This window comes from Mandrillus leucophaeus, unplaced genomic scaffold (genome assembly GCF_000951045.1).
Source record: "Mandrillus leucophaeus isolate KB7577 unplaced genomic scaffold, Mleu.le_1.0 Scaffold903, whole genome shotgun sequence".
Classification (NCBI taxonomy): domain Eukaryota; kingdom Metazoa; phylum Chordata; class Mammalia; order Primates; family Cercopithecidae; genus Mandrillus; species Mandrillus leucophaeus.
In genome coordinates, this window is record NW_012109842.1 from 619,525 (window position 1) to 641,046 (window position 21,522).

At 40.1% G+C, this 21,522-nt stretch overlaps 1 protein-coding gene across 2 annotated transcripts in view; it reads left to right on the plus strand.

Moving 5' to 3' along the window:
• L3MBTL4 (l(3)mbt-like 4 (Drosophila)) overlaps window positions 1–21,522 on the plus strand; it is a 465,654-nt gene that overhangs the window by 134,052 nt on the left and 310,080 nt on the right. For both annotated transcript variants that reach the window (XM_011969788.1, XM_011969787.1), the window contains one exon: window positions 20,767–20,858. In XM_011969788.1, coding sequence (XP_011825178.1) covers window positions 20,767–20,858 — 92 coding nt within the window. The remainder of the gene's footprint in view (window positions 1–20,766; window positions 20,859–21,522) is intronic.

Here is a 21,522-nt window from a genome sequence, read left to right on the forward strand (position 1 = left end):
CCTGACCTGGCGATCCGCCCACCTCGGCCTCCCAAAGCGTAGGGATTACAGGCGTGAGCCACCGCACCCGGCTAATTCTTGTATTTTTAGTAGAGGTGGGGTTTCACCATGTTGGCAAGGCTGTTCTCAAACTCCAGACCTCAAGTGATCTGCGCGCCTTGGCCTCCCAAAGTGCTGGGATTACAGGCGTGAGCCACCAAGCCTGGCTGAAGGTTTTATAAGAAGGGGAAATGTTAGGTATTGTTTTGAAAGAAAGTTCAGGCGGGGCGTGGTAGCTCACGCCTGTAATCCCAGCACTTTGGGAGGCCAAGGCGAGCGGATCACGAGGCCAAGAAATCGAGACCAGCATGGCCAACATGGTGAAACCCTGTCTCTACTAGAAATACAAAAATTAGCTGGGCATGGTGCCACGCACCTGTTATCCCAGCTACTCAGGAGGCTGAGGCAGAAGAATCGCTTGAACCCAGGAGGCGGAGGCTGCACTGAGCCGAGATCACGCCACTGCACTCTAGCCTGGTAACAGAGCAAGACTCTGTCTCAGGAAAAAATAAATAAATAAAAAAAATAATAGTAATACTTTTTTTTAAAAAAAAGTTCATTGGTACTAGTAAAGATTTGGGGAGCTGGCAAGCTCTGATTGGTGAATGACAGGTGGGTAAAACCAGTCTTAGAGTCCCAGCAGCTTGCTTCAGTATCCATCAGGCAAAGCTGGTCTTAGGTTACAGCAGGTGGCTTCAGCAGCAGGGCTTGCAGAGAGCTCCATCTTTGGAGCAATGGTATGTGCCCTGAGTGCTTTTTCCCTGACTTCTTGGCTCTGTTTTAGTTAGGAATGACAAGAATGACCCAATTTATATGATTACTTTCACATATACTTACAAATTGCTATGTGCGCATGCACACACACACACACACACACTTTATAGCACTATTTTCATATAGGTGCATCTCTACATATTGAAATCAGAATTAACAGTGATACCTCCAATTCCAGTCCCATCCCACAGGATTCATTCTATTAACAGTTCTCCGTCTTTGTATATTTGAATTCCAGTCTTTGACAGTGAGAAACATGGCTCTGTTCCCCTTAGTCGTATAGTTGCTTATTTGTTCAGTGCCCCCACCATCCTTCAGTGCTGCCACCAACCCCTCCCTGGCATCCATGGCCACCTCATCCCACTCGGACTCCACCATCCGACTGCCTCCCTGTGGATGCCATCCTCAAGCTCCTCTGCTCCAAGAGCTGGCAGAGGCCACCCCTTTGCAGACGCCTCCTCACCCTGAGTGGGTGTTAATACCGCACCAGGTTGCCCCACAGAAGCCACCCTCTCGACGCCCTCCGGACACTGGACTCCCCTTGCTGGGTCAGCCTCCAGGTGGGTGCCCTTAATTCCTTGTTTAGGGTTAATTCCCGCCCCCGCCCATGCCAGGCCACCCTGCCAGGCTGCTCTGCCAGGCTGTGATGCCAGGCTGTGATGCCTGTGCCGACTCCCCAACTTGTGGATGTTTTCCCTCCCCCTTCTGGGCTCCGACTGCCCACGCTGGGCAGCCCCTGCGCAGATACCCTCTTACCAGTTTGGGCTCCTCCAGCGGGCTCGGGGCCAAGGTCACTCTACCTGTCTCCACCCCTGTCCTCCCACCTTGCTCTGTTGCACAGAATGGCTTCAGCATGGAATCATAGAATCGGTCAGGAGGGAAAGAGAAGGGAAAGAAGAAGGCCGAGAGGATGAGGCAGAATAGGATACTGCCCTGAAAAAGAGCACAGATGACACGGAGGAGAGCCTGTTGTGGAAGAAAAGCGACCGGGGGCTTGGAAGGAGCCTGCGTGCGCAGCCTGCCTGTGCGTCCCCTCCAGGTGGCGGTGCTGCGGCGGTCTGGGAGCCCGCCAGGGAGCTGAGTGCCTGCCTCCCGCCTCGCCTGGCTGAGCTGCGGGCCTGTTCCTCCTCCTGGCCCTTTTGCTTGGCTTCCTCTTTGGCTTCGACTTTCCCATGAGGGACAGTCACGTGATGGTCGTGTTTTGAGTCACGTGACGGTCGTGTTTAGGTCGTGTTTTGAGTCTGGTCGTGTTTTGAGTCTGGTGGGTCTGACGTGCGGGCCCCCGGACAGCACCTGTGGATTTCCCTCTGCAGCCGGAAGGAGATAGGAATTGGTGATGTGGCTTTGCTATTTTGCTAAATTGCTGTTATTTCAGCGTGTAAGCACGAGCTGTATTTGTATGGTAGCTCACTTTGTAGAATACATTATTTCCTTAAAAATTCACTTGGAAATGAATGTTCACTGCTGGAATCTTATTTTTCTCCTGACTTCGTATGTATAATTGAATGATACTAAACAACAACAACAAAGATTTTCCTCTAAGACAGCATCTAACTCACAATTAAAGCATTATAGTGCAATGCACAGAAACTTTCCTAATGTTTAGGCCAATGCATGGCTGCCAGGGCCACATAGGTAGAGAATGATAGCCCTGACTTTGGTTGTTCAGCCGTGGTTTTGTCTTCAGCCCCGGGTAAATGTTATCTTTTAGAAATCTGAACTTCTAGATATTCCTTCTGAAAAGTGACTCCTTTTTATATTTGAAAGGAAGTGTAGAGTGTGTGTGCTTAGAATCAAACAGACTTTGTTTGAATTTTGGTTTTACCACTTAATTGGCCATGTTGTAACTTCCAACAAGTGATTATACTTAGCTTCTCTACGCCTCAATTCTCTTGCTTGTGAAATGGGAGTAATAGATAATATATTTTACCCCATAAAATTGTCAGGATTAAATGAGAAAATGTTTGTAAAATGTTTGACTCCAGGGAGACACTAATAAATGGTATTTTTTTGGAACAGCTTAAATAAGGAATTTATTAGTTTTAAAAATAACTTTGAGGCTCTTTTTGGTGTAGATGCTCGCATTTTGCTTAGGAGGTTCCTATAGGACTGTTTGTAAAACTATTTAGAGAAGTAACATTAGGTGAAGCATTTCCTTTAGTATTTTTATCCTGCTTAGGAAAGAACTTATTTTTCTTTGAGGAGTAGTCAGAGCTGAAGTTTAAACCTTTAAAAACTCATTTGGTTTTTCTTTTCTTACATAACCAGAAACAGCTATGTGTAGAAAATAACTTTTTCAAAAAGCACTTTAAGTGAAAATAGATTTTTGCCAATAGTTTGTGACTCTCCTGATGAAAGTGAAGAGCAAGGGAAAATGACAGAGGCATGTGCTTGGCCTTTAGTCAGTTGAACAGATTTAAAAGATATATAGGATTATAAAAATATACAAACTTTCAGAAAGCATGAGAAATGTGTTAATTATTTTGGGATGAAAGGGCTCTTACATGCTGGATTTAAAGTCAGTCTCATCTTAAGAAAGCCTGTACCCGTGGGTCTTGGGGAGGAGGCGTTGCTCCCAAGCTCAGTGAATGCACTGCCCATCAGCAGCGCAAGCCAGGACCTCGGGGGCTGCCTGGAGGTTCAAGGGACCTTTTTCTTTTTTTACTTCCCTTGGGCAATCTGACAAGGGAGGCTGTTGCTTCTGTTTCTGGAATATTTCTCATCTGTCCATTTATTTTCATCTTCCCTATACCACTTGAGTCCAAGCTGTCATCCCTTGCTTAGATTTCGCAGTTGATCTCCCCAGGCCTGCTCTTGGTACTCCCTAATCCAGGTGCACAATACCAGCTACATTGTTCTTTTCAGAATATGAGCCTGATCCTGTCCACCTCCCTACCTTTCCTTTGCTTAAAACCTTTCTGGTGCTTCCCATTGCCTGTAGGATAGGATGTGGGCAAAATCCTTACTAAGGCCTCCAAGCTCTGAAGCATCTGGCCCTTTCCAGTCTCCCGAGCCTCATCTTCTGCAATGTGTCCCTTCTTCCCTCCTGCTCCCACAGTGCTGGCCTTGTTTGAGGTCCTGCTGTGGAACCCTTGTATCTGCCATCCTTTCTGCCTGAAACATCCCTTCTTTCCCTCTCCAAGTCCTTCTTTTGCCTAATTATAGGTACATGTATTGCTAAAAGCTCTGACTTCCATGCCACTTGTCAGGGAAGCTTTTCCTCATTTCTCAGACAAGTCTTGGGCTCCTATTCTGTGCTCTCATGGCCTTGTATTCTGTGAAAGCACTTACTTAGTATGGTTTGCAATTATATTTCAGACTATTTGATCCCTCCCCAGTAGATTTTAAAGCTTGTGAGGGAAGTGTCATGGACAATTTTGTTTCCTTCTGTGCCCATAGAGCCGAGTACGCAGTAGGTCCTCCATGAGTATTGGTTTAATTAGTAACTAGAGAGAACAGTTGATGAGACTGAAAGTTGGTTTGAGCTCGTGCATAAGCACTTTGTTTGCTGTGCTCAGCTGGTTGGACACTGTCCCATAGTTAATAAAAGGACTTTGAAGCTTTTGGCAGGAATGTGATAGCGTGTCTTGTGGAGAGATAGCTCTGTATTGGTAATAGATAACCCAGAATGAATCTGTCTGGATGATAATGGATTTTCAAGTAGAAACGTATTTGTTCTCCAAATAAGCATCAAGTTATCCAAAGGCAGTTTTTAAAAGTTTATGATACTATTATTTTAATTTTGCTATATGATGATAACTACATTACCGTGGTTTGCTATTTTCCTTGCACTTCTATTTACCTGTAGTTGTCTTCATTGTGCTTAGGATTTTAGGGGAAAATATTTGTAATTTTTCTCAGCTAGTTGTTGTCATAATTAATTTTTTATAATTGCAAATCTGAATTAAGTAGATCAGGATTTAATTTCACAACGAAATTCTGTTTTATTGATGATTTTTAAAACACAGAAACAATGCTTGAGAATTGAAACCAGTTATTCAAATCAGTGGCACATTTATGGCTTATTTGGGTAATTGGTCCATGAAATAAGACATTACTGCCACAAGTAAACCTTGGGGGAAATCATCCTTTTTGTCTTTAAAATGGTTACCTGATTTGTTAAATACATTTCAGTCCTGGCAATTTATGACCATATTTAAAACTATTTTGGGGAATTAGCACCATAAGCTTTATGTACAAAAACAATAGGATAGTGAAGACTTCTTTGGTGCCGTCTCTGTGTGCTATCATTAATTATTTCCTTGAACATCAGCTCAAAGAGAGGAAAATGTTAGCTGTGGATGCTTTGTTTTACATTTCATACAGTGAACCTCAGTTCAAATCAGAGACTACAGTACCTACCATGTGATAACTATAGTGTTAAACTAATTTATTCTTTATGAATTACTTTTTATATTTCAGACAAATTAAATATGACTGTTTTGTCAATTTTCCTAGTTATTGAGCATGTAGAAATTTTTCAGTGGTGAGACTGAACAGTTTACTAAATATCAGCACTGATTATTCCTGATGCACATTCTGTGTTAGTTTCCTCTTCCTGCCATCAGCACTGATTATTCCTGATGCACATTCTGTGTTAGTTTCCTCTTCCTGCCATCAGCACAGACATAGCGGCTCAAGCAGTAGAAATTTATTATCTCACAGTTCTGTAGGTTAGAAGTGTGATCTGGGTCTCACTGGGCCCAAGTCAAGGTGTGAGCAGCGCTGCTTCCTTCTGAAGGCTCAAGGGGAGGATCTGTTTCCTTGTCTTTTCCAGCTTTTGCATTCCTTGGCTCATGGCCCCTTCCTGCGTCTTCAAAACTAGCAAGGTCGCATCTCTCTTGTGCTCCTGTCATGGTCACTTTTTTCTCTGGCCACAGCTGGGAAAGCTCTTCCACTGAGGACTCCTGTGATTACACTGGGGCCACTGGGATAATCCAAGACACTCTCTCCATCTCAAGGGCCTTAGCTTAACCACCTCTGCAAAATCATTTTGCCATGTAAGATAATGAATTCACAGTTTCTAAGGATAAGGATGTGGACATCTTTGGAAGGCCATTATCTTACCTGTCACACATTTTAAGCTACAGAGCAATAACTTTAGGTTTCCTTGAAGGAAATGGGAATTATCTTGTACCTGTTGCTAAGGGAACTGTGCTATTATTGAGCTCCTTTAGCACATAGTTTAGGGCTTTTAGTCATTAGGTCTGGCAGCTATTGCACTTTCTTGTTACATTGACACAACATTGTAATTCAAGTCAGGACAAAGGGATTCTCATTCCAAAAAAGTCAAAAAAGCTCAGTGGGGAAAATGCCCCTGTGAACTAATAGAAATCTTCACTGGCTGCTTCGAATGCACTGTCCAGGGATTTTATTTTATGAAACTGTTTTAGATGTTTTTACATTAAAATTTTCTTTTAAGCAGTGCTAATTTAGCTTTCAATTAATAAAAATACCCTCCTTTTACCCCAAATGATCTGCTAGTGAACTGAAATTCAGTGTTCCTTTCGTATTTTAAATTTACATTCACTGAGAATGACTAGTGTTTCGAAGGGTTAGCAAGCTGTGGAGTTGAGATATGATTTTGAAAAGAATTTATTTGAGACATTTTTAGTGTCAAGAGAAATATAATCTTGAATAATATTTTAAGTATATCCATTAATTGAAGCCCACCAGGGGATGTCTTGAATAGAGGAAAATCTAAATTCTGACTCACAGAATCAAATTAATGAAAGTAGCAGTAATAGCTGGAGCTATATTATATTTAATCTATTACATTAGATGTCTCTAGGATATGTAGAGGAAAAAGGTCAAGGGAAATAGTTAATCACTTTATGAAGTGAATAGTGCCATCTCATATAGGTGGTTGTTAATTTGATGACTTACAGGGTGGTATTCATGAGGGATTATCTTAATATTAACCTCCTAATTATATGGAGTATATTTTATGCAGTCTCAGTGATGCAAATTATATTCATAGACCTTCCTTCTCCACATCTACTACATGGCAAGGGAGAAATCAGTTAACAGTGGGAAATCTGCACACAGATGTGCTCTTTGCTGCAGACTTCACTATCACATGGATATCCCGATAAGAAACCTGAGATTCCTCAGTTCTTGATTCCTCTCTAGTGACAGGACTGGGCCCACTCAGGAATTCTGCTCAGCATTCAATCCTGTTGTTAAAGTGATCCTCCATCTGTTTGGCAGTTTCTTCTTGTCTTCACCCCTCTGTCCACATTCACCCATTTGACTTTCAAGTGAGGTGTTGACTATTTCCTCTCCTTCTCCTTTCCCTCTTCTTCCCCCTCCTCTTCTCCTCACTCTTCTCTTGTTTTTTCCTTGTGATCTGATATATCAGTCTGTCCTGGTTTTTATGTCTCAATGCTTTTTGTTTTATCAATTCTTCACTCTGCCTTCCATTTACATGTTGGGATTCCCTTGTGTTTCAACTATGTTTTCTTCTCATTTTGCACTTTTTCTCTGGGTGACTTTTGTTATCATCTTGATGCTATTCCGGTTATGCTACCTAGCTGCAGATTTATGTCTCAACTCTATGCTGAAAGTGAATTCCACCTGGTATCCTTCACCCATATCAAATCACCACTCCTGTCCCCAATTTTTTCTCTATGTTCCTGGTCACTTTTAACCCTGTCACTGTTTACCCATTCTTGTAGGCCAGAAACCAGTATGTTCCATATGACCTTAAGTTTAATTACTAAACGAGAAGGGGAAAACCAAAGACGTGGAAGAAGTTTTTTTTTGTTTTTTTTTGGTAAACATGAGAAAGAATAATACATATATTTCTATAGAAATTCATTTGAACACCTGGAAGGACCAGGTGATTTCCTAGCAAACTAAAGATTATCACAGGGCACTCAAGAAAAGGTTGAACATTTGAATAGACCAGTAGAAGACATTGATAAGTGAGGTCCAGAGTGGATCACAGCAGCACTGGTCTTCATCTTTAAAAGAACAGATAATTCCAATGATAGACTCTTCCAGGTCACAGGAAAAGGTGAAAGTTTCTTTGTGAAGCCAATAAATGAAACTAAACTATAGATACATAGCACATATAAATATAAATATGAAATCCTAGATAGATATTGGCAAATATAATCCAGCAATATATTAGAAGAATGATATCCTGGTATATTACTAAGGAGGTATAATGATGAGTAATGTAAAATTCAGTGATAAAGCAAGGTTCAGTATTATAAAATCTGCCAACATAATTTATACAGCAACAAATTAAACTACATGACTAGCCATGTAATGATCTCTACATACTAAAATGGCTTTCGATAAAATTTAACTTCCATTCCTTGCAAAACAACTTATGTAAAATAGGATTGAATATAATACAAATTATTTACCAAACTGTAACAGCAAATATATAGCAAAACATTAAAACCCTTCAATTCAATTCAGGAAACAGCCGGGGATACCCACTATCATCATTAATATTCATTATTGTCTTGGAATTTTTAGCGAATGAAATAAGCAACAAAATTAAATGAGCACCACAAACTTTGGAAGGAAGAGATTAAAAAATACATATATATGTGTTTATATATGTATTTGTATATATGTATACATGTATATATAAACACATACGTATGGTTCTGTTTATATGTATATATAAACACATATATATGGTTCCTCCACTTAGCTGCATATTTACAGATGACAAGACACATATTTACACATGTAAGACTTTATACCTAGAAAACCCAGGAGAATCTAATGATAAACTATTGGAATTAATACAAGAATGTTGAAGTGTTTGGATGTAAGATAAATACAAAAACTTATTGTTGCCTTTTCTGTATTTCAGCCATCAGCACTTAGAAATTTAAAAAGGAAAAATATTCCATTCATAATAGCAATACAACATAAAATATTTAGAGTAAGTTGAATAAGACATAGGAAGGGTCTTATATGAAGAAAACTGGAAAATCCTACTGAAGGATAGAAATTACTATTTGAATAAATGGAAAGCTATATCACAAAAATGTCAGCTCTCCCACATTAATATTTATTTCACTTCTAAAATAGAATCTCAACTGGTTTTAATTTCATTTGAATAAAATGTTTTTATGCCTAAATCCCCAACATTCTGGTGGTATAGTAATAGAAACAGGAATCTGTGGAACAGGATAGAGAAACCAGAAGGAGACATGTGAGCGTGTAATATATGAGAATGACGGTAAATCAGTTCAGGAGAACAAAGCATAGATTTTTTATTTAATTGGTTATGCTTGCCCAAGGGGCCTTTGTCTATATAAAAATGAATTTCAAATAGATTAAAGACTTAGAAAATGTTTTACGAGAATATTTTTAGGAGACAAAATAAATACTCTAGGGTAAGGAAGAACTCAATCAAGAGTGGACACTTGTACTCTAGAAATGAAATTACAGACATATAAAAATCAGTTTTTATTTAATCTGAAGTTTGTTATTTTAGTCTCATTTTTGAAGGATATCTTCATTAGATATATAATTCTTACTTGACGGTTTTATGGCTTTCAGTGCTTTAAAGATGCAATTCCGTTCTTTTCTTGTCTTCCTTGTTTCTCATAGGTCACCACATCTGAAATTTACAGAGCCCCTAACTGCTAGCATTTCCTATTTCTTTTCTCTGTCTTTATTTTTCTCCTTAACACTTACTGTTGTCTGACATGCCATTTATTTTACTTATTTGTCTTGTTTATTGCCTGTCTTCACCTACTAGAATTTATGATGGATACAGGCGGGGGGTTTTTTTTTTTTTTAGTGGTTTGTTTTGTGCTGGATTATAAGCTCTGAGCACATAATACGCATTCAATTAATATTAGTTGAATGAAAAATGAGGACTGGATGAATACTGTCCTCATGACAATGTTGATTACTCTGTCCACCGTATTCTTAGCCCTTAGCTCATATGTTTGCAATTGGATTTTCCTTGTATGATAGTTATCTGGTTCCTCCACTAAGCTGCATCCTATTTAAGGGCAAGAGCCATATCTTATCGTTATTTGAATCATTATCACCTAACACAGGGTCTGTCTCCTAGAAGGTACTATAAGTCAAAAGGTATCGGAGACAGGTCTCAATCAATTTTAAAAATTATTTTGCCAAGGTTAAGGATGCGCCCTCAGGAGGTCCTGATGACATGGGTCTGAGGTGATCTGGACACAGCTTCATTTTATACATTTTAGGGAGACATGAGACATCAGTCAATATATGTAAGACGTACATTGGTTTGATCCGGAAAGGAGGGACGCCTCGAGGCAGGGAGGGAGCTCCCAGGTCATAGGTAGATAAGAGACAAATGGTTGCATTTCTTTGAGTTTCTAATAAGCCTTTCCAAAGGAAGCGATAGGGTACACATTTATCTCAATGAGCAGAGGGATGATTTTGAGTTCTGTCTGCCCTTTGTCCACAAAGAATTTCCTTATGGACAAATTGTGAAGGAGGTATGTAGCTTTTTATCTTTGTAGCTATCTTATTTAGGAACAGAATGGGAGGCAGGTTTGTCCTAAGCAGTTCCCAGCTTGACCTTTCCCTTTGGCTTAGTGATTTTGGGGTCCTGAGATTTCTTTTCCTTTCACAGTACTTAAAAAGTATTGGTTGAACCAATGAGCACCTAGCTTGGAGTTTTTTCCCTTTGTCTTGTCATACATGAATAAAATATTGATGATTTCCCTATTCAATCTCATGATTGAGTATGGCTAAAAAACATTGATGATTTCCCACTAATGCAATGTCATTATTGTGTTTGCCACATGTGAAGGCACCATTTTAGTGCATGTTTCCACACACACACACCTGTGAGCCTCTTCCTCATCACAGACTGTCCTCCAGCCTTCTCCTGCTTACCTCCAGGCCTGCCTGCGTCAGCACACATTCCCTGTTTTCTCAGTGGAAACAATCCCAAGGCAAACCCTCCCACTTGCCCCTGACGTCACCTCTTTCTCCAGCTTCACATTCCTACTTTTTCCTGCATCTTCAGTCAAGCACTGTAGCCAGCCTCGGGTAAAGGCCACTGACCTCTTTCCAGTTAACTGAATTCAATTGTCTTTGTTCAGTCCTCATGTTGTTTTACTTTTTAAATCAAATTTGACAATGAAGTTCTATACTTGAAAGCATTTCCACCTGCATTCCTCCCATTTCTCTGGCTGCCCCTTGTCACTATGCTTTGGTTGTTTTTCCTCCACCCACATCTTAACAGCTGCAGGTCACTAGGCTCCTCTTGGCCCTACCAACCCCATGCTCTGCACACACTCCCTGGGATCTCCTCTGCTTTAATGCCCTGCACACTGATGGGCACTAGATCCATAGTTCTAGCCTTGAACTTTCTCCTGCAACGTCTGCAGAGGGTTCATCCTAAATCTCCTTTAGATGCCTTTGGATTTCAAAGATTCAGCATCTCTGAAAAGGTACTAAGCCCACTCCTCTAGTTTTGTCTTGCATAGTGGCAGGCATAATCCTAAATTCACTCTCCTAAGCTAGAAATGTCAGTCCTCTTTCTCATCTCGTTGATTGTCCAGTTTTGTCACGTCTCATTCAGATGACTCTCTGCATTCTTTCTGCTCCTCTCAATCCTCACAGCAGCTATCTCAAATCGAGACCTCGTCATATCATGCCTGCGTGCGGCATGGTCTCCTTCCTGATATTTCTATGATAAATCATCCTTTCTTATTCTATACTAGTATCCCTAAAATTGCCATCAGTACTATCTTTTTTTTAAAAAAAAAAATCAAAACAGCTGCAAAAACAATAGGCAGGGCAGAGGAGACACAAGTCCAAAACTTATTGTGACATTTCTTCGCTTAAAGCATCCACTGACTTGACAGTACATATAGACTGAAGACTGAAATTCTAAGCATAGTGTTTAATCAGATTGTTTATTTTGCAAGGAAGAGAGGTCACTCAAGCTTGCTCAAGTAATGGGCTGTAGTGCAAAAATACATGTTTGGGGAGGATGGAGACTCATTGAAATTCAAGAACAGTAACTGTAGTCGGGATTCTGAGGCTGTCCTGTCTGTAGGGCCACCTGCCACAGGAACCTGGCCCTAATAGGAAGCAATAGTTCTCAAAGTTAGCTGCATCAGAATGACCTGGAGGGCTTGTGGAAACAGATTGCTGGGCCCTACTCCCAGAGTTTTTGATTCAGTAGAGGCCCACATTTTCACTGATGTTCCCAAATTTGTATTTCTAGCAATTTTTTGGGTGACACTGATGCCGCTGGTTTGGGTACCACACTTTGAGAACCTTAATCTTTAAGGCATGTAACATGGTTTGGGAAACCTTTGATGAGCTCCTTCAGAATTACTTGTTCCTCTACTTTGCAGGTTTCTTCACTTATAGTAGAACAATGATTCTCAAACTTTAACATGCATTATAATCATTTGGAAGGATCGTTTGAGTGGATTGCTGGTCCCCATCACAGTTTCTGATTCATTAAATCTGAGGTGTGGCCCCCACATTTGCATTTCTGACAAGTTTCCAGGGATGACCACACTTTGCACTGGATGAATAAACTGTTGAATCACCAGATGGTGAACTCTGAAATCCCCTTCTTGATCACACCCTCACACCTCCCAGCTCTTCCCTCTCCTTCAATTCTGTGGAATCTTTTAAAGAATCGTGTTTCGTATTTTAGCTTTTCCATTCTTTCTTGCTCTTTGTTGGTTGTCTTCTGACTTCCTTTGCCTCCCAGGCCAGTTGGGACTCTTCAGGCATTTTATCTCACATTCTCATGGCTTACAGCCTCTCAGCCACTTGGCCGTCTCCTCCTCAGCCCCTAGCTGTCCACAAACTTAACCATCTGCTCCCACTTCTGACTGTCAGGAGCTGTTGGAGAAAGTCCCCTGGTGCCAGTTGCCTCCTCAGAACCACCAGTTTAATGCAGTGGGACTGTCAGGACCGTCTGTATTCCTTATATTCAGTCCTAGTTGAATTTTCATAACTCTCCCTTTCCCCATGCTCCTGAAGGCACCATTGTGACCTTTCCTCTCAGCAGATGCCATCCTACCTCATGAAGGCGGTGAGGGTAGTTGGTGGGGTACCCTCCCATCTTCTTCCCTAGTAGCCTAAAACTCTCCTGCTTTTAATCTCATTCACCACGTGCCTTTTAATCTCAGGGTCCTCCCCCTGCCTGTGTTCCTAATGCTACCTGTCTGTTCTGCCTCTCTCTCCGGTCGATTATCCCTCTTTTCTGAGAGCCTCCTTTTTCTCTCTCTCTGGGTGCATTACCCTCAATGGAGGAACTGAGATGTCCTGTCTCCTGATATGCTTAACAGCAGCAATCAACGAAGACTTCCTTTCTCTTCTTCCCCGTCAAGCCCTTATGTCACCTGCCTCCCAGTTCATTTGCAAACCTTTCCAGTTGTTTCTTTCGTGCTTTGACCTCTGCAGTCTGATTTTTGATCTCATCCCTCTGCCGATATCTCTGCCTCTGTGGTCCCAGTGACACCCTGGCTGTCAGATCCAGCAGTTTCTCCCATCTGCATCTTACTTGGGCGAGCAGAGCCTTTGATGGTGCTGATCTCCCTGTCCCATGGAAAACCCTTTCCCCGGAGCCCCCAGGTCTCTGTCGCCTCCTTCCAATGCTGCCTCCCTCTTGCGCCTCCCCCACCTCACTCACGGCCGAGGAAGCGCCTCCCCTGACCTCAGCTCTTCTTCCTCGGTGTAATCCCCATGGCTGCCTCTGCATGAAAAGCTTTGCATTGCCTTTTGTTGAATGTGTGTTTTTTACATATTATTATATACACCTATTGTAGACTATTCCGGATACCAAAAGTTTAACATCTCGGAAAATAACTCCCAGTTTCCTCCGCGTTCTGCGCTGGTCCCTCCACTTGCTTGGCCCTTCCTGGTGCCCGGCAGCTTCGGGACTATTTTGCCTTCTACCTTTGCTGCCCCACCTTGTGCCTGTTGATCGTATTTCTGCATTTTCTCTCAATTTCCTTTCTACCTTTCTTTTTTTATTGTAAATTGACAACTTATAAATTGTATAAATTTAGTGTGTACAAAGTAATGCTATAATTTATAAATACAATGTGGAATAATTAAATAAAACTAGTTAACTAGCCATCACCTCAAATACTTAACATGTTTTTGCAGAGAGAACATTTGAAATTTACTTTCTTTGCAGTTTTGAAATGTACAGTACTCTATTAACCACATTTACCATGGTGTGCAATAGAACTGAAAAACAAACAAACAAACGACAACCAAAACCAACCCCAAACCAGTGCTCTGGTCTAACAGAGAGTTTGTACCCTTCGACATTCATTTCACCATTCCCCTCACGCCCTGCTTCCCCCCCGGGGCTCTGTAACCATGGAGGGCACTGCATGTCCCCCTTTGTTTAGGACACACCCACTCTGTCGCTTGTTTGGACTATTGTGTGGTCATTCTCAGTCTCCACTGCCTGTCTCTCCATCCATTTCATCCTTACCTAGTGCTGATTCATAAAGGAATTTCTGATGATATCATCTACCACTCAGAAGTCTCCAGTGGTTCTCTAAACCACAAGAATAAAGACCAAACCTGTTAGGTCGACTTTGAGGAACCTGCCTGGTCTTACATTTGCCCCTCCAGCCCCTAGAGTGCAGCCTTCTGCTGAGTGGATCCCTGCAAGCTTTGTGCTGAACGTTTCCCAGACTCTGGCATTTGCAGAAGCAGCTTTTTCTTTCCAGTCCCCTGACTTTGCCCACGCTGCGTCTCCCTGGATTGCTTGCCAAATTTCTCTTCAGCTCAAAGAGAATTGTCCTCCGGGAAGCTTTCTGTGTTCAGAGTAAATCCTCCTTCATTTTGATTCCAGACACATTGTTTGGGTTTCTTAACTGTGCCGTATTAGCTCTTGGGTCTGCTTGTTTATTCGTCAAAACACTGAGTCCCACCATATGTCAGGTTATGGGTGATGTTTATCTGTGTCTACGCTTGTCTCCCTGACTCGAGCAAATGCGGCGTGAGGGAGAAGTTGGGTTTTCTCAGTACCTGCTTTGCCTGGGGAGATGAGCACTACATGAATTTAAATTCGGTAGTACTAAAATGAAAAGCAGCCTAACTGTGCATGTGAAAAATGTGGGGAGAGCATGGAAAGGATCCTGTCACAGTGACCTGGCAGAGGGACTAAAATGTGAGTCTGCAGCTGTGGCCTCAGTGGGGTATTGTTCAGCAGTGATCAGTTGTTAAGATTAGGAAGATTGTATCATTTCCAGTTGGTACCACAAAAGAAGGTGCTATTTATAATGGTGTGGTTGGTTGCCACTGACAGTTGTTCTCACATATCCTAAGGCATTTTCTGACGGAGTCACGTGCAGCGTAGCTTTTGAAGTGAAGTGGAAATATCACCATGAAGGGTTGTGTTTATGGCTAATGGAATTGGGAAAGGGCCACTCTTAAGATATACCTGGTTGTATCCTTAAGAATGACAGTTGATTCATTCTTTACCCCCTGACATTTTCATTTTGGGTTCATAAAATTCCTGATAAGTATTGTACAATTTCCTAGAACTGGATATTCTTGTGGCCAAATCTGTCAGCCTTTGTCTTGCATTGCTTCACAAATCTCATTGCCTTAACACGTAGTCTTCATTTTTTAATGATTTTTATTTGTATATAAACATGCAGTTCTAATGATAATGTTCATATAAACTGTGCTTAATTCATATTTTAAAAGTAATATGTGATCATAAATATAATTTATTTGACTATTATTGGATATTTAGATATTTTTCCAACTTTGCACTGTTGTAAAGGCTGAATTTATTTATTTTGCATTTTTTAGAATAAAATATTAAAGTTGGGATGAATAGATCAGTGAATTGTAACATCTTAATTTTTGGCTATAAATATGTATTGTCAACATGACTTTCAAAAGTTTAAATCAAATTTACAAAGCCACCATCCATGAGTGACCTTATTCATTTTCCTGCAAACTTAATTTTATGGTGCTTTTAAACTTAAAAGTAACTAATTAAATAGGCATTTCTGTTCCATTTTGACTGTGTGTGCTAGAGTGAGTCAGCAGTGTACAGTGGGGATGCCTGAGCTAGGGATTTTGTTTACATACAGACTTTTCCAGCTGTGTGAACTGTGTGATCTCCATGAGCTTCAGCTTTTCAGAACAGTAAAATAGGGCTATTAATCTAATATTCAATATTGTAAATAACAAGTGAAAATGTAGACATTCACACATATGTGCTCACACACACACGTATACGCATACACATACCCTAATCAGTACCTGGTATACAATATGTATATATTAAGTGACAGGTAATATATAATCAAATATATTTTGTTTATTGTGTAATGTTTGGCAGAAGGGTAATAATTGGAACATTTTGCTAGAGCCAATGAATATAGTGAGAAAAAATGGAATTTAGGGTTTATGAAATTGTATGAATATCTAATATTCCATAAAATAAGTGCCATATCTGTAGTATGTCTGAGAAAACTGCAGAAAAAATAAATTTAGTGACTGAACCAGTGTTGTCTCATAATTGGTTCCTTCTCTCCAGGAAACTGAGAAATGAATTGATCAAAATAGACACATTTGAATTCATATTTAAAGACCAGAGTACTATTCTGCCTGTCTTCCTTTCCTTTAATTCATTAAACACTTTATTTTTATTTTTTTATTTTTTGAGACGGAGTTTCACCCTTGTTGCCCAGGCTGGAGTGCAGTAGCGCAATCTCGGCTCACTGCAATCTCCGCCTCCTAGGTTCAAGCAGTTCTGCTGTATCAGCTTCCTGAGTAGCTGGAATTACAGGCTCCCACCACTACACCCGGCTACTTTTTGGTATTTTTAGTAGAGATGGGATTTCACCGTGTTAGCCAGGCTGGTCTTGAACTCCTGACCTCAGGTGAGCCAACTGGCTTGGCCTCCCAAAGTGCTGGGATTACAGGTGTGAACCACCGCTCCTGGCCCATTAAACAAATATTTATGGCCAGGTATGATTGTAGCTCCAGAGAAACAATGATGAACGATACCAAGATGGTTTCCCCTCCGTTTTAGAAGCTTATATTCTGCTTCCAAGTAGAATATGGTTAATTTCAGCTAAAATACTTTCTGTGAATAATGAAACAACATGGTGAGAAACAGGGGTTAGAGAATCCCTTTATAATTCAGTGACCAGGGAGGACCTGTCTACAGGCTCTGAGACGCAAGCAAACTTCGTATTCCCTCATCTCACTTGCAGGCACGATGTTACTGAGTAATCCTCTTGCTTCACCGAAAGATGTAATTCAATGAAAGTTCGTATTGTTTGATATTATACATTCTTATTTTTGATCAATTTTAAAAGACTCTTGGGTACGTATGTGATCATAAAAGGAGGCCTTAGAGTTTACTTTTGGTGAAATGATAATGTGTGACAATTGGAAATATGATTAAATTGAGAAATTACATGCAATCTTTTAAAGAACACAGCTGTTGTAGAAAATGAGATATCTGTATTTGCTTTAGAGCCAACACTGCTGTAATGTTTTTTGTAAAGCACATAATTGTAATGCAGCAAAATGCTTGTGTGGAAATTGGGATGTTGAATAGTCTTCCTGGAGCATCTTCAGGATTTGTCAGATCGCTTTCTCTCTCTGGCAACATAAAACATCTCATGTGGCAGAAGCGGTGCAAACCTTTAGGCGTTTTAATGGGCCAATGGACTGTGAGCTCCTTGATGGAAATCACACCATGATGTCTCATTATTTCCAAACAATACAAGAAAATCCATGGATGACAATTCTGGTGTCTTATTTGATGATTAAAATGCTTTAAAAAGTCTCATACATTAGTAAGTGTATCTAGCAATAACAAGTTCGTGTTGTGACAGATAGTGAATATTAATGTCCATGAAGTTTTTAGTTTAATTTTTAGCTGTAAATTGATATGATGTTTTTCTTTATTAGCTATGTTTAAATTACTTCCCTTTGTTGTCAATGACATGTACAGGTAGCAAAAGAAATAAAGTATATATGATTTATTTTTCATCTACTAGACAGCAGATTTTACGTACTTTAGTGGTGATGGATAAAATTTCCACATAACATTTTCATGCAACTTGTCGCATTAACAGGGGCTCAGAAATTATTATTATTATTATTTAATTTTTTTCCAAGATGGAATTTCACTCTGTCGCCCAGGCTGAAGTGCAATGGCGCAATCTTCACTCACTGCAACCTCTGCCTCCCAGGCTCAAGCAATTCTCCTGCCTCAGCCTCCCAACTAGCTGGGATTATAGGCATGTACCACCACACCTGGCTAATTTTTTATTTTTAGTAGAGATGGGGTTTCACCATGTTGGCCGGGCTGGTCTCAAATTCATGACCTCAGGTGATCCACCCACCTCGGCTTCCCAAAGTACTGAGATTACAGGTGTGATCCACCATACCTGGTCAGAAATTTTTTTTAATGACACAAAGGTTACATGAATTATTCCTGCCCAAATGATGAATTTTGTGTTTGTTATTCAGTCAGATTATTATATTGTCTTGAGAGGTTTCAAATGTTTGAGTGAGAGGTGCATCGGTGCATCTTACCCTCTGACATCCCTGGTGCTGATGCAGCGCTGACCTATTACCATCTGCATCTTCTTCTGGAACATTCACAGCAAGATAGATGCTAAAATTAGGACTCAGATAGCATTTTCTGATGAGTATTCTCCAAGGATGTGTGTGTGTATGGCTAAGTAATAATACTTGTAGATAATTTTTTAACTATAGATTGTGTTAAATAACGAAAGAATATTTACATCAATCTTGCCATCTATGTGTAGCCACTGTTAGTATTCTGCTGTTTCTTTCTGATTGCTTTTCTAAGAGAATGTGTTTGGTTGTGTGGACACACATATGCCTATTGCTTAGCACATAAAAGGTGCTATATAAATATGTGAATAAATGAATGTCTTAATATATGGAATAATTTGTATAATATATATGTGTGTATGTTGTTATTTTATTTTTAATTGACAAATAATTGTATATATTTATGGGGTACAGTGTGATTTTTGATATATGCTTGTGGAATGATTACATCAAGCTAATTAACATATCTGTCACCTCATATGTTTTTTGTCATGAGAATGTTTAAAATCTATTCTTTTTAGCAGTTTTGAAGTACATAACATTATTCAGTATAGTCAGCATGCTGTAGAACATATCTCTAAAGCTTATACCTGCTATCTAACTGGAACGTCGTGTTCTCTGGGCAACATCTCCTCATTCCTGATTGCTTTCTCATCCAGCCTCTGGTAACCACCTTTCTAAGCACTGTTTCAATGAGTTTGATTTTTTTTATTGCATGTCTATAAGATCATGCAGTATTTATATTTCTGTGCCTCTTATTTCACTTAGCATAAGGACACGAAACAGCAGATATGATCTAAATAGACACCGTTTTGTGTCCTTACTTAGATTTTTTACTTAACCCAGATAATTCTCAAAATATATGAAATATGTAAAACATAAAAATATAGTTTTTGATAACCTCAGAATCATATATGTATATATGTACAATAGTTTCTTTAACCTCCTTCCCATATGAATACTACTTTGCATTCTGCTGTTATTTTGTGATATACATTTTTACCATCAACTTTTATCAGTGCTTAACTACTTTGTTAGTATGTAATCCTAGAGAAGAAATTACTGGGGAGTAGAATGTAAACCTAAGATAACTATTAATCCTTTTTGCCAGACTTGTGTTATTCAAAAATGATAATTTTGTTGAATTACAAAGATTAGCTATTCATCTAGAAAATTTGGAAAGCAGAAAAAGAAAGCACAAATAAAATTGGGAAGGAATTATTTATAATTCTGGCACTTAAGATGATTTCATGTAAATGTTTTTGATTTATGTAAGTTTAGTCTTATTTAATCTATTACACATTTACCAAAAATGATCAATTTGTTTCCTTAACTGCTTCTTTTTCCTACTTAGTAGTATATCATTACATAGTCCTCCTCTGCCTTTAGACAGTCGTCTACAATGCAGTTTACTGGCTGGTTTTGAAAGGGCACGTCCATGTAATGCATTTAATTACCTCCTCCTTTGTGGACCTTGACTTTGTTTCCAGTGTTTAATTTGATGTGGGATTCTAGGAAAAAAACTCTTGTGTTTTGCCCCTTGGACACATCTGCTATGATTGCATTAAGACAAATTCCTAGGAGAATTGCTGGTTCAACTTTCAGGAACGATTTTTTTTTTCCCCCAAGATGAGCTTTCGCTCTTGTGACCCAGTCTGGAGTGCAGTGGCACCATCTCAGCTCACTGCAACCTCCACCTCCTGGATTCAAGCAATTCTCCTGCCTCAGTCTCCCGAGTAGCTGGGATTACAGGTACCCGCCACCGTGCCTGGCTAATTTTTGTATTTTTGGTAGAGACAGGGTTTCACCATGTTGGCCAGGCTGGTCTCAAACTCATGACCTCAAGTGATCCACCTGCCTCGGCCTCCCAAAGTGCTGGAATTATAGGCGTGTGTCACCGCGCCAGGCCAGGAACGATTTTTAAGCATTGACAAATACTGCCACGTTACCTTTCCACAGGTTGTGATAATTGACATTCACAACAAAAAGAAGTATGAAAGTGGAAGAAGATTATAAAGAACTTTAGACTATCCACTGTAAAATTAACTGAATCACTTTCCAGAAAGCCTGTGCCTGTTCACCCTCTTTGAGAGGAGCAAGATGGAACCCAATTTGAGAGTTCACTGGGCATTCTCTTGAGGGTGGGACATATTCATTAGCTGGGTCCGAAACAGGAAGAGCTGAATATGGAGTGGTTAGGTGATTTAACTAAATGTTCATATGAAATGAGAGAGAAGGCTTCTCTTAGTTGCTGGGTCTTTCAATTACCAATTTAACTCATTAGCCTGCTTCTTGAGTTTATTGTCAAGTGAGTTTTATTATTTTCCTGTCACTAATTGTTTTGAGAAAAGTCATTGTGTGTTTCTCTTCCAGCCCCTTCAGCGGCTGCACAGGGAGCATGGTCTTGGGAGTGGTACTTGAAAGAACAGAAGGCTGTCGCAGCACCTGTTGAGCTGTTTTCCAAGGTCAGCCACTGAAGGACTTATATTTATATTAAGAGGTTTAGTTAAAATGAAATGACTTTCTTAGATAGCCCATCAACTTATTTGAATTATTTGTAGGCTTTGCTGGCAAATGACCCCACAAAATCTAATCAGAGCTTTAGTGTTTCAGAGTGGGCTGGAGCCCAGCGCCACCACCTGTCAGCTCTGTGACCTTGGGCAAGTCATTCAATTCAGTTTCCTCATCCATGAGGTAGGAAAATTTCCCTACCTTCTTTCTCCTTGGGTGCTTGGAGGACTAAATCACTTGTACCCATAAAGAATACAGGATGCAAGGTGCACACTATAAATGCTCAATAAGCATTAGGTTTTACTTTTATTAGTCAGTATTACCTGCAGTTAGAGGGATCTGTTTGGATGTGTTGCTGAGAGTGGTGAGTCAAGCAAGATGTCAGAGAAGACATTGAAACCCCTGAATCCTGGCATACATGACTAGAAAGGTGACCAGAGTAGGCGGTGTAGACTTCCTTGACTGTCTGCTAGCACCAGGGCCTTACACAGGATCATCTTTACGCAAGACACCAAATCTTCTGGTAGTCTTTTTGTTCTTCTTGGTCTGAGTTTTAGATGTTTTGGGGAAATTTATATGCATCAAATTTGCCTCATTACTTTACTTTTTTTTTTTTTT